General features: G+C 34.9%; 2 protein-coding genes across 2 annotated transcripts; both read right to left on the minus strand.

Moving 5' to 3' along the window:
- Positions 1 to 1821: 1821 nt before the first annotated feature.
- LOC136836067 (uncharacterized) lies at positions 1822 to 3871 on the minus strand. The gene is made up of 3 exons (XM_067099993.1): positions 3825 to 3871; positions 2626 to 2756; positions 1822 to 2200 (listed from the first exon to the last, which is right to left on the minus strand). Exons 1-3 carry the CDS (start codon positions 3834 to 3836, stop codon positions 2035 to 2037), a joined length of 309 nt encoding a protein of 102 aa, XP_066956094.1. The 5' UTR covers positions 3837 to 3871; the 3' UTR covers positions 1822 to 2034.
- A 4795-nt stretch (positions 3872 to 8666) lies between these two features.
- On the minus strand, positions 8667 to 10930 carry LOC136836066 (cuticular protein 47Eg-like). Its single transcript, XM_067099992.1, has 3 exons — positions 10796 to 10930; positions 9704 to 9834; positions 8667 to 9052 (listed from the first exon to the last, which is right to left on the minus strand). Exons 1-3 carry the CDS (start codon positions 10805 to 10807, stop codon positions 8887 to 8889), a joined length of 309 nt encoding a protein of 102 aa, XP_066956093.1. The 5' UTR covers positions 10808 to 10930; the 3' UTR covers positions 8667 to 8886.
- Positions 10931 to 14551: the final 3621 nt, after the last annotated feature.

Below are 14551 nucleotides of genomic sequence, written 5' to 3' on the forward strand. Positions count from 1 at the left end.
TAATAATAATAATAATAATAATAATAATAATAATAATAATAATAATAATAATAATAATAATAATAATATCTTGCCTGCATTTCAGGATTCCGCAACCTGCGTCCACTTCCATATTCTCTATGGTGGCGGTGGATTCTATAACTGAGAATTGTTTATATATTCTTTGTAGGACAGCTTGTTTTGAAACAACAGTTTTGCTTTTAAAATGCATGAACCACTTTGAACTGTTTACATATTCTTAGTAGGTTTGCTTGTTTTGAAAAGACGGTTTTGCTTTTGAAATGCATGAACCATATTGAATTGTTCACCTATTCTTCGTAGGATTGCTTTTTCTGAAACGATGGTTTTGCTTTTGAAATGCATGAACAACTTTAGCCGCTTCTGCGTGCACGAATTTGTTCGTGGTTACGTAACGGGGATTATAACGATTAGCAACATGTCAGGTGCAACACTAAATAGTAGGGCAAACATTTATTGAAAGTTTGTAAACAGGTAGTACAAGTCTTGCATTTTTTTTTTTTTTTAGAGAATATTTAACTTTTTGTTTGAGTTGACAAGTCTTTGCTGCTGGTATTTACGAGAAATGTTACTTTTAATATAAAAAAAAAAATGATTTAAAATAAGACGTATTATGAAAATTTTCGACCTAAAGAAAAAAAAATCTTCTGGTATAGTATAAAATTATTATAAATGATTTGATACAAGAAATTACAAAACCTTATTTGAACTACGGAAAAAGCCTCTTGGTAAATATATAAAAACCCTTTTAAATGATTTGTTATAAGACACATAAAATATCATCGAAATAAAGAAAAAGTCTTGTAGCATAATTTAGAAAAACTCCCTTCAAATTATAGGTTAAGGTTGCGAATGTTAATCCACCTACTGTTTTCGCTTATTTGTCTCGGACAAATCGAGTCATCTCTCTCCATCTACCTGCCACACCTTCACCTGTTAAGGTGAATAAAGGCTGACCGTCCCATATCTAGTCTGGAACTTAAAAAAAATGGTCAACACATTTTGACACGTATTTGTGATGTTTCTTAAACAACTTTCAAAAGATGTGAGGATTCACTTAATCTGTTATCTATGTAAAACAAGTAAAATATGCAGCTTCGGTGCAATCTAGTTTTCTGTACAACATATAATGCTGTATGAAAATTTCAGCCACGGCCCATGAAATTCTTAGCCACAGCCCACGAACTTCAGCCACGGGCCGGTGGTGGCCTCAGCCACAGCCAATGAAAATCTTAGTCGCGGCCCATGAAACTCACCACGGTCCGGTGGTGGCCTGTGTTGTTGGTACATATAGCGGTGCCAGAAGCAGGATTATGGCTAACTTTAACCTTAAATAAAATAAAAACAACTGAGGCTAGAGGGCTGCAGTTTGGTATGTTTGATGATTGGAGGGAGGATTATCAATATACCAATTTACAGTCCTCTAGCCTCTGTAGTTTTTAAGATCTGAGGGCGGACAGAAAAAGTGCGGACAAAAAAATTGTGGACGGACAGACATAGCCTTCTCAATATTTTTCTTTTACAGAAAACTAAAAAATGGACTAAACATTTTGATACGCATCATTGACGTTTCTTCAACATTCAGAAGATGTGAGGACCCAGATAATCCAGTATTTTTTATTTTCTGCTTAGAACTCTTTCTATAAATGAGATATTTTAATATTAATATTCATATGAATATTTATATTTATTTGAATATTCATATTTCGAATTTGGTTAATGATAATTGACGAAATTATAGAGATACAAGTTAAAGAAAAAATCTTCAACAGGACATGATTTCAAGAAAGGTGAAAAAGAGCCTTTAGTTTACGAAACATTCCAATTTATTTCGCTCATAAATACTTATTATAGACAGACAGACAGAGAGACAGACCTGTCGTCTGTGAAGTCGACACAGAAAATAATAGGAACCAGATAAAGGAACTTCGTCAGTAGAGAACTGAATAAAACTCAGTTGAGGGGAGGAAGTCCTTTCCTTTTCCAAGAAGCAGGAGATGGAAAGTCCTGGGATATCTATTTCCTGTCGTCATCATCCTCGAAGGAGTCGAAGGATCCCTGTTGGCCGTTGGCCCTCACGCCGTCGTCGCTGACGGGGACGGCGTTGGACTCGAGGACTCTGTAGCCGTCCTCGTCGGCGACGTACCTGACGAAGAACTCGGCGCCTTCAGGAGAAGTCCATCTGAAAGACAGGAGAAAATTAATTTTTGTAAAATTATATTTTTTAATATTAGCCGTTGGAAAAGGTTCATGAAAAACAGCGACCCCGTCTAGGGATTAACCTGAAGAAGAAGAAGAAGAAGAAGAAGAAGAAGAAGAAGAAGAAGAAGAAGAAGAAGAAGAAGTCATATTTAGAGAGACTGAACGGTAAAATTGAAGAAAAGAAGACAGAATGGAGGTAAAGTAAAAGGTTAAAAAAAAAAGTGGGTGCAGCTACGGGCCTAAGGGACTCTGCAAACACCCTTCATTAATGCCTACAGTGCACCACGTGAGGTGCACTGAAGGCACTAACCCCCCCTTAGGTGAACCCAAACTAAAGGTAATTGAGATAATCAATAAAAAATAACAAAAATAAATTATATCTATTTAATTGATGTCCCATTTTACCTGTAGGTTCCAGTGATGACCTGGTCGTCGTCGATGGACTGGTCGTGATGGATGTCATCGAGGTCAAGGTCCAGGACAGAGTCTGGGCGGGCGAAGGTCAGGGCGGCCACAAGACCCAAAAGAACGAAGAGCTGAAAGGGAAAAGAACGAAATGAATTGAGAAACTGAACGATAATTATGTTCCTTATAGAGAGAGAGAGAGTTGTTATACAACAAAGTAATGCGTCTTTCTTTATGTATTGAATTGAACTGAATTGTTTATAGAATTTAGGCCAAAGGCCAAGCACTGGGACCTATGAGGTCATTCAGCGTTGAAAGGAAAAATTGACAGTAAAAGATCTGAAAGGTGTAACAGGAGGAAAACCTCAAAGCAAGTTGCACTATGAATAAATTGTTAGAAGAGGGTGGAAAGTAAGATGGAAGAAAGAGAATGTGAAAGGAGGTACAGTAAAAGGAACGAAATGGGTTGTAGTTAGGGACCGAAGGCACGCTACAAAGAACCTTAAATAATGCCTACAGTGCACCGCATGAGGTGCACTGACGGCACTACCTCCCTTCGGTCTTTCTTTATGTAATACGAAGTATGTAATATGTAGTATGATGTGCGTATGTATCTCTTAACCTTTGCGTATATTAAAAAAATTGCGTATATTGAAATGCATATTTAATATGTATGCCATTAAAGACAGAACTAATAAGATTTTTTAATGGACTAGACTTTAGCAAAATATTATTATTAATTAATTTTCAGAGAGAATTGAAATAACTTTTTAGACATTACAAAAAAATGAGCAAAACCTAATTATTACTAAATAAGGTTTTTAGACAGATTTTATTTTTCTTCTAGTTTTCAGATAATTAAATTCACTTCTATAAAATGAAAAAAAGTTAAGTCATAACTAAATATTCCTAAATGTGATTGTTTAAACACCATATTTTTTTTACATTTCTCTGATATAATACCTAACTACCAAGTCCTTTTTCTCAGTTGGTGTATCCAAGTTAAGAGGTCCACACTAGCCCTTCTAAACCACTTCACACCTTATCACAATCGTCTCGGGACAAAGGCCCATTCTGGCATAAGGAAACTTAAACTAAACCAACCTAACCTAACCTAAAAATTAAAATTTACAATTATAGGACAGTGAAAAGAAGAGTATACTTTTTATATTACAGTTATATAAAGGCACAGTACTCACAGTAAGCTTCATGATTGTAGGTAAGGCAGAGACTGATGGGGCATCCGAATTCGTTGCTCGTTTTATACAACTCAAGACAACTGGGCACAACTTTCACCATGTGCCCGCCCTCATCCACCTTCAGTGAGGGATTTTTTAAGTCTTAGTTTTTTTTTCTAGAGCGTTCTCTGTCCTTCCGTTCTTCTTCCATTTAACTTCAAGGACGCCCCTATTCCTTGCGCTCTAAGCTGGGTTCCTGTAAGCCAGTGGTTCTTATTAACCAGGGGTGCTCGCTCCCCTAAGGGGGGCGAAGCCGGTTCCTAAGGGGTGCGAGGATGCTTATGAATAGTCAAAGCAAAATATATTTTTATATAAACATGTTATTTTTTCTGGAAAATAAAATAAAATACAATAAAACAAATAATAATAATAATAATAATAATAATAATAATAATAACAATAATAATAATAATAATAATACATATCATATCAATCTCATATTTAAGCTTTTTTTTTTACTTCAGCAATTTAGGGGGTGCGAGAACTGACTGCTGATTTGAAAGCGGTGCATGCATTGAGAAAGGTTGAGAACCACTGCTAAGCAGTTGTGAAGTGGCTTGCCATACATACGTACATACATACATACATACATACATACATACATACATACATACATAAGTATATATTCAGAACTATTAAAGCACAAATACCGCTTGCTATCCAATTCACCGTAAGTTGGGTATATGTTATTCACAAAGTGTAGAGGACTGGACATAAAAATAATGTGGTGTAATATTTGTGAATACAAGTGTATGTGCTTGTATGTGTGTGTATGCATGTGTGTATGTATATGTACACGTATACAGGTATACAAACATATCTATCTATCTAACCATCTAACTATATATATATATATATATATATATATATATATATATATATATATATATATATATATATATATATATATATATATATATATAAATACCTTTCATTGCAAACCCAGTAAAAAGGACAAAATCTAGCAACGCAAATTTATGGATAACCATCTTCAACAAAGTCCGTTCAGTTACGATTATTTTGATCATATTCATGATTCTGAACAACACATCTCATTATAGATCGTTCGGTGGGCAGTGAATATGATCTATCACTATATAATCAAGAATTCTGGAACAGTTTACAGATAAATCTGAGGAAAAAAAGCCTCGGTGACAGTTTAAGATTTGGAAATCCCATTGTTCGCCTGTCTACCTTATTACTTTTTTATTCTTATTTATTTATTTATATTTTACAAAATTCACATATTGTTTCCCGTTTATCTTTATCCTTGTCATGGACGAACCAGGAGTTTATTTCTTGTTTTTGTCATTGAAAACATGACGTTAAAGAGAGGAAGGTCTGAATCGGTTTGAGTGTGAATCTTATAAGCTAAGAGAACAGAACTTCTGAAACGTTTTCAAAGTATTGTTAGAACGAATGGATATAATCAAACTCTAAATATTTTTTCTTTTAATATTTTTTTTCAAAATGGGTTGAGGTTGAAGATAAAATATATTTCGTGTTAGGTGGGTTTCTAATGGTATTAATCTCAAGTTCTATAATAATAATAATAATAATAATAATAATAATAATAATAATAATAATAATAATAATAATAATAATAAATATTATTATTATTATTATTATTATTATTATTATTATTATTATTATTATTATTATTATTATTATTATTATTATTCAAAGGGAAAAGTGTTTCAGGTATCGAAAGAATCTACTTAAGTTTTCTCACAATAGCAATATTACCAACAATACTTGTCAAAATTTTGTCCAAATGGGAAGACTACCCAGATGTACTGAAAAAAAAAAAAAAATACAAAGGAGCCTAATTTGTATTTTTTTTTATTTCATGTGTTTTTTGTTTGTTCTTGTATACGAAGCATAGCAATAACATAACTGGGTTTTGTGACTTTCCAGCATATTCTTGTCATGTTTGGAAACATCTAAGATGCTGAAGTACAGAGAAGTATAAGAAGGGCATAAATCCCCATAAGAAAACCCTTCATAGAAAATGACACCATAATGATCACATTAAATCTATAATAACGAAAACATCAACAGTAAGAATCACAGCGACAACGAATTTCTGTTTTGATGTACTTACCTTCCTGTCTCTGTGAATAAGATGGGGTTGGGGGAGGGGGGGGGGGCAGTCAGCCATCTCTCTAAAAGATGGGGGCCTTCTGTATATCCAGATTCAGTACCTCGGTTATTTAACACTTTTTATGTCTTCAGATAGAATTCGTTTATGTCTGCTAAGATTCGAATATGGTTACTGCATTATAACAGACACTGGATTGCTGGAATATCACTATTGGAGAGGAGAGAGAGTCGGGATATAAGAAGAATGAGTGGTATATGTAATGTAAAGGAGAAGACTAGGGAAGGTCGCCTGAGATACTATGGCCATGTAATAAGAAGAGAGGAGGTGGAACCAATCAAGAGCGCCAAGAACATGCCAGTGACAGGGAGGAGGAGGAGGAGGAGCGTAGGGCGTCAGCGGATCAGATGGATGGATGAGGTGAGGGGGGGGTGTGTATGGGTGAGGTGGGACTGGCGGAGGAAGATCAAAGGAATGGAAATAGTTGGAGAAAGTTGACTCGAGCGGCCGACCCTGCTATACAGTGGTGTTAATAAGGTCGAAAGAAGAAGAAGAAGAAGAAGAAGAAGAAGAAGAAGAAGAAGAAGAAGAAGAAGACCATAATAGACAACTCATACACACACACACAACCACACACAACACACACACTGCCTGTAAAATCATCAAACGGCCTACTGGGCACTAAGTATACGATGAGTGTTGTATTTTCCATGGGGTCTGAAGGTCGTCTGGTTTGAATGTCTATGAGATATCGGAAAATATTTTCCTAGTAACACTGTAGAATCTGTTGGAGGTGAACTGTTGAAAGATTATGGATAAATTACTGAGCGAGTGGCAACTGCACACAAATAAATCTGAGATAATAACTGTAAATTATTATTTCCTGTCCTGTGGTACTGCGTAGGTTGTCCTTACCAGAAGCGAATCAGGTTAAGCTGACACAGGACTAAAATTCTCCCTGCTATTGGAGACACGGGCTTGAGCTCATCTCCCAGTTTTTTTGAAAGCCTTTTCTTTGTGGTTGGTCAGTGGTGAAGATTTCCATGCAGGTGATCGAGTCATGGCGAGTAATTTTCTTGATTTCTGCTCTCAAGTCTCTCAACTAGTCCATTTTTTTCTTGACGCTCTCTCTAAATTAATCTGTTTTGGTAGACGCTCGTCTGTAAATGGTTTTGCAAATGCTTCGGTGTGTGAATGAAGGCTTCAGCGACATGAAAATACAGTTGATTTATCGAAACTTCATTGTAGTTACCTGTTGCATTTAAGTTGTATTTGTAAGCTTGATGCGTACTGATTTACATAACAAGATATCGTTAGCGCCCTCGGGAAAGGTCAGGAGATTGTCCACTTTGGACAAGCTAGAGAAACTAAGCACAATTCTAGACTCTGCTCTCAAATCCAGGTGCTAGATCCTGCGTACCCTGTCTGCTCCTAGAGTTGACCAAGGTCCTTTCTGCTCTCCTACTCCTTCCCAGCTTAATCCCTAGTCGGGGCAGTTGTTTTTGACGAATCTTTTCAGGTGTTTATAACTGAATGACTCATTTCATAAATGAATTATGAAAACTAAGGACACCTCTAGAGCTCTGATTTAAAACTCTGATACTAGGTCCTGCATTTCCTGTCCTAGAGTTGACAAAGGTCCTTTCTGCTCTTATACTTTTCTCAGCTTAATCCCTTGTGTGGTCGCTGTTTCTGATAAGCCTTTCCCAGCTGTTTGTATCACTGAACTGCTCGTTTCAAAATCCATTTTGGCAGATGTTTTGCAAAAATGCCCTTTCTGACGCCAAGCCTTCAAATGTGGGCTTAGGAAAAATTAAAATATAAACATACAAAAACCTTTTCTGTTAACTTTTCATAAATGATGAGTTTCATCATGTCAGTAAATATTCATTCATCTAAAACATAATGATTATGAAGTAAGCATATTCATCTGTCATGCAAATTAAAACCACGTGGTCAGCCAAAGTTCCTATTTGATGAGAAAGGAAAAGGAGTCGTTTCTCAATGAAGAATAATATTAAACAAGTAAAAAATGCGCCGAAGTTTCTTCGGCGCAATCGAGTTTTCTGTACAGCAGCTACAGCGTATAATCAAGGCCATCGAAAACAGATCGATTTTCGGTGGTCTCAGTATAATGCTGTATGAGCCGCGGCCCATGAATCTTTAACCACGGCCCGGTGGTGGCTTGGCCTATATCGTTGCCAGAAGCACGATTATGACTAACTTTAACCTTAAATATAATAAAAGCTACTGAGGCTAGAGGGCTGCAATTTAGTATGTTTGATGATTGTGGGGTGGATGATCAACATACCAATTTCCAGCCCTTTAGCCTCAATGGTTTTTAAGATCTGAGGGCTGACAGAAAAAGTGCGGACTGACAGACAAAGCCAGCACAATAGTTTTATTTTACAGAAAACTAAAAGATGATTTATGTGCTAAATTTTCATCCAATAAAGCAATTTAGAAGTGACAACTTATGCTGTTAAGATTTTTCCAAAGCATCACTTATTGACGGGAGAGGAATAATAAAAAAAAAAAAAGTCATTTCTCTACAAAGAATAATATTAAAACGATGATCTACGTGATAGAATTTCATCCAATAAAACAAATCAAAAGTGACAGCTTATGCCATTTTGATTTTTCGAAAATATCACTTGTCACGTCAAAGACTAAAAATTATGGAATGAAAGAAAACAGATCAGTTTCGCATTCATTTCATTTTTTATTTCATAAATTAAAGAAGAGGAACGGGGAAAGAAGATGACAATATATATATATATAGAGAGGAAGGTTCAAGGAAAGGACCAAGACTCAGGAAAAAGAAAATAGAAAGAAGAAAAATTCAAGAGACTGGTCGAGCAGACATCTTGAACACTTCCAGGCGTCGAGGATTATCGGGAATTATTGGAACGTTCGCGAACTCTACTTCCTATCGTCGAATTCCTCGGAGGACCCGAAGGATCCCTGTTGTCCGTTGGCCCTGACGCCGTCGGCGCTGGCGGGGACGGCGTTGGACTCCACGACGCGGTAGCCGTCGTCGTCGGCGATGTACTTGACGAAGAACTCCTCTCCTTCGGGAGAAGTCCAACTGGAATGGGGAATATGGCGGGTGAGTTGGAGTTGCCAGTTTGTGAATTAACGTGTTGGAGTTGCCAGTTTGTGAATTAACGTGTTGGAGTTGCTAGTTTGTGAGTTAAAATGTAAACAATTATGCACATTAATCCGTAATTATTTTTTATACGAATTATTGTAATATAAAATGAATAATAATTATTTTGCTTTATTGTGTAATTATATATATGTACGTCTGTGCTCTCGTATGTGTGTGTGTATCTGGACGAGTAGATTTTTTACATACATACGCAAATATGCGTATATATATGCGTATGTGCTGGTATGTGTGTATCTGTATGTGTGTCTGTCTGTCACGTATGCTTACATAATTCAATATCGTGATGAAGTGGAATTGACGTGTAAACAGTTATTTATTTACATACACATGTATGTACCCTGTATGTATGTATTTACTTATTCATCTTTCATGTGCATACATACACACACATACATACATACATACATACATACATACATACATACATACATACGTATGCCTGTATATTTCAATCATCTCAAGACAAATAGTATACTTCATCCTTAATAAACGCAGGTAATATCCAACTCCAACTGACAATACCCTGCGAATATTTACCTTAATATCAACAATAACTCTTGACCTTACCTGTAAGTTCCGGTGATGACCTGGTCGTCGTCAATGTCCTGGTCGTGGTGAATGTCGTCCAGGTCGAGGTCAAGGACGGAGTCGGGGCGGGCGAGGGCGACGGCTGCCACGAGGCCGAAGAGGACGAACAGCTAAAGAGGGAGAGGGAATAATAATAATAATAATAATAATAATAATAATAATAATAATAATAATAATAATAATAATAAATTTACTCTGTCAGTATTTCCTCTTATTAAAAAAAAGTGATGCTTGTAAGGATCTGAATAATAATAATAATAATAATAATAATAATAATAATAATAATAATAATAATAATAATAAATTTGTTATGTATTTCCTCTTAACAACAAAAATGTTGTCTGTAATGAACTTGATCTCAGTCAATTACAGTGTTAGTTATTATCATTAGTTATCATAAAATTTTGCTATTATTACTACTACTACTATTACTACTACTACTACAACAACTAATAATAATAATAATAATAATAATAATAATAATAATAATAATAATAATAGTAATAATAATAATAATATAAAAAGCCACTAAAGGAATAATTTTTTAACTTTGTGATTTGAGTATCAACTAATACAGAATATACATTAAAATAATGATGGTAGTTATAAAAACAAGATTCTAGAATATTCAAAAGAGAGTTTCTTGAATTTCCACAAACCTAATATGCACAAACCTACTCTGGCACCCAGTTATCTCAATATACGTCATAAAATACCCTCAAATAACCAAATAGTCTGTCGAATATCCTATGGTAGTTATAAAACAAGACTTTAGAATATTTAAGAGATCGTTTCTTAAGTTTCCCTAGAACTAAATATTAAGAAACATACTCTGGGCATCCATTGATCTAAATATATACCATTAAATACACCAAATAACCTAATAGTCTCACAAATACTCTAACGTACAGTGAACTTCATGATGGTGGACCCTGAGAATAATCAACAAGATGTTTCTTGTGCTTTCCCAGACGTAAATATTAAGAAACCTACTCTGGGCATCCACTGGTCTAAATATACGTAATGAAATAGCCCAAATAATCTAATAGTCTCACTACTACCCCAACTTACGGTGAACTTCATGATGCTGGATGGTTCGGGATGTCAATGATGCTTTAGAGTGACTTCGGTCGCCTTTTTATACGTCAGAACTCTCTCTGATTTTGAGGACGTCAACTTGACTCCACCCACTTCTTCCTCCACCCTCGTCTGACCTCCTCCGGTAATCTCGCGGTGGTCCCGAGTTACATACAGGCACACGGACACGTGCAAAGGAAGAAGAAGAAGAAGAAGAAGAAGAAGAAGAAGAAGAAGAAGGCAAAAATATCATGCTTCACTCTGTCATGACCTCATAACTGAACAAATCATTTTGATGAATCCCTTGCGTTTTTTGTAGTTTTTTTTTTAATCTGTTGTGGGTTTTCTCAAATCTACATGGCCTCCATGCACGCACACACACACACACACACACACACACACACACAAAACATACCATATTGCCCCACTCTGTTTCATAACTTTATAACTTAATCAATCATTTCGATAAATTTCTCGTTTCGTAGTTGTTTTATTGTGGGTTTTCTCAAATTTACATGGCCCCCATCACTCACACACACACACACACACACAAACACAATAAAAAGCCACCAGGTTGCTCCACTCCGTCTCATAACATCATAACTCTACCCATCAACATGATGAATTCCTTGTGCTTTTTATAGTTTTTTATTGAGGAGTTTCTCAATTTTACCCGTAACCGACCCCCCCCCAAAATGACACCACTGACTAACGCAAATATGTCTCTGAAATCTCCCATAACACACGCAAACACATCCACAAGACACAAACACACACATATGCATAAAACACAAACACCCATACATATATACATAAAACACGAGCACACGCACACACATACACAAAACACAAACACACACACGCACACACATCCACAAGACACAAACACACATATGCACAAAACACAAACACATATGCAAATCACAAACACACACATACACAAAACATAAACACACACAAAACACAAACACACACGCGCACATATACAAAACACGAACACACACACACACAAAATACAAACACACACACGCACATACACAAAACACAAACACACACACACGCACATACACAAAACACAAACACACACAAAACACAAACACACACACACACACACACTTCTACACAAAACACAAACATACACATATACACAAAGCACAAACACACACACATACACAAAACACAAACACACGCACACAAAACACAAACACACACACTTATACACAAAACACAAACACACACATATACACAAAACATAAACACACACATACACAAAACACAAACTCACGCACACACACATACACAAAACACAAACACACACACATACACAAACACACGCACACACACATACACAAAACACAAACACACACACACACACAAACACACGCAACTATGCCTGATGTAAAACGCTCCAATTTCCTCACTAAATCGTCTTAACCCTTACTTGACCTTAAACGAAAATGAAAAAAAAGAACTTGCCCTGTGTCTCATAACTCCCCCAGAAATAACCTCCCCCTCCCTCTCCCCTACCTCCTCCAGGTTCTCGCACCCCCACCCTCAACCCCCACAGTGTCTAGCAAAATGCTCTAATTTCCTCCCGGGCCATCCTAAACCTACATGACCTTGTACCTTAAATTTTTATTTTATCTCTATGGGGTCCAGTTCACCTTTACCTGTCTTACCTGGCGCAGGTAAGAAATGACTGATAAAACAAGGGATTATCGCCTCTTTATACCTTAAGCGTAAGGTCGTTTTCCCGTGGTTCTAAGATGAGGTGATTAAGGGATGATATATTAAATTAATTTTCCTTAATTGGAATGAAGTTGGTTTAATCGTAATGCTGGAATTGTATTTACTCTTATTAAGCAACAACAGTAAAAACAACAGAACCAACATAAAACAACAGCAATGGCAGTTATAAAACAACACGGACAATTGCAATGAAAGCGTCAAAAGCTACATGAAAAACAACATTATGACAAGCAAAAACGTTATGAACAACAACTAACAAAGAGACCCGCAAAACAACGCAAACAGTAATAGCGAATAATACATCAGATGTTACACGAAAAACAACAATTAAATACAAGCAGGCAACAACAACAGCTAAAACTTATCGTAATACTGGAATTGTATTTACTCTAAATGAGCAGCAACAGTAAAAACAACAAAACCAACATAAAAACAACAACACAGACAGTTATAAAACAACACGGGCAACAACAATGAAAGCGTCAAAAGCTACGTGAAAACCAACAGTGAAAACAAACAACAAAAATACGAACAACAACAACAAAGATACTTTTAAAACAACGCGAACAGTAACAGTGAAAAATACATCAGAGGCTACAGAAAAAAAACAACAATAAAATACAAGGAGACAAGAAGAACAACAGCTAAAGCTAACCGAAAAACAACAACAGCAAGTAATTTACGAGTTGTAATAATAAAAATAGTTTTATCCCTAGGAGAAAATTGTTTTGAAGCTAACATGTTTTAGAAATTTTCAAGTAAAAATAATTCAATTTGATAAGCTTTTTCAAATAAAAATTCTATTTATCACCTTTTTCAAAAAAATCTATGGCACAGTAATAGAAAATAGATTCGAATAATAATAATAATATAATAATAATAATAATAATAATAATAATAATAATAATAATAATAATAATAATAATAATAATAATAATAATCAATATATACCAATGAATATTATTACTTTATAAATATAAACTTTAAGAGAAAGCTAAATGGTATAACATCACTTTCCATTAATTATCACGTTCTCAATTATAGAATTTTAAGCAGATCTCTTCCCATAATTATTTTTTATTTCATTTTATCCTAATAGACCTTTCACTATAAAACATCTTCCTTTATCAATTATATTGAAGTACCAGTATCCTAAATTCATATATATATATATATATATATATATATATATATATATATATATATATATATATATATAAAATATGAACAGCATATCAATAATCTTCAATAAAGAAAATTAATTTCCACTTGCAATTTGCAACCACCAAATTGATAATTAATAACCTCCATGAACCCTTAATTCAATCATATCACTTAACCCTTTACACACGAACCCAATAAGGGTTTCGAAAGAAACCTTCGCTCTCTTTTTCGGTTTCACCAAATGGTCCTCGATACCGGTTTTCAGTTGCAGTCCCCTGCAGTTGCAGTCTGCACCAATCATTATTTCGCCATGCTAAGATGACCTCATATACCCGGCGCCGCAGCAGCCGACCTGATTTTGTTGCAAAATTCGACAAAGTTCGTATTTGCATTGGCTATCATTATTTGATGTCACCTCGTTCATATTGGACTCTGCTGGTGAGATGATAGTCCTATTTTAAATCAAGATACAAGTCCTCTTATTATTATTATTATTATTATTATTATTATTATTATTATTATTATTATTATTATTATTATTATTATTATTATTATTATTATTATTACTGAAAATAATAGCTGTTCTACAGTGCTACTGCCCTCAGAGAAGTTCTCCTTCCTTATTATTATTATTATTATTATTATTATTATTATTATTATTATTATTATTATTATTATTATTATTATTGAAAATAATAGCTGTTCTACAATGCTATTGCCCTCAGGAAGTTCTCCTCCTTATTATTATTATTATTTTTATTATTATTATTGAAAATAATAGTTGTTCTACAACCAACTGCCCTCAGAGGTCTCATCCCTTTATTATTATTATTATTA

The sequence above is a fragment of the Macrobrachium rosenbergii genome, chromosome 56 (genome assembly GCF_040412425.1).
Source record: "Macrobrachium rosenbergii isolate ZJJX-2024 chromosome 56, ASM4041242v1, whole genome shotgun sequence".
Lineage (NCBI taxonomy): Eukaryota > Metazoa > Arthropoda > Malacostraca > Decapoda > Palaemonidae > Macrobrachium > Macrobrachium rosenbergii.

Bases quoted from the DNA above. Each gene is read 5' to 3' on its own strand.
- LOC136836067 (XM_067099993.1), bottom strand. The intron at 2,201-2,625 runs GTAAAATGGGAC...CCTGTCTTTCAG, and splicing joins GTCATCACTGGAACCTACAG to ATGGACTTCTCCTGAAGGCG.
- LOC136836066 (XM_067099992.1), bottom strand. The intron at 9,053-9,703 runs GTAAGGTCAAGA...TCCCCATTCCAG, and splicing joins GTCATCACCGGAACTTACAG to TTGGACTTCTCCCGAAGGAG.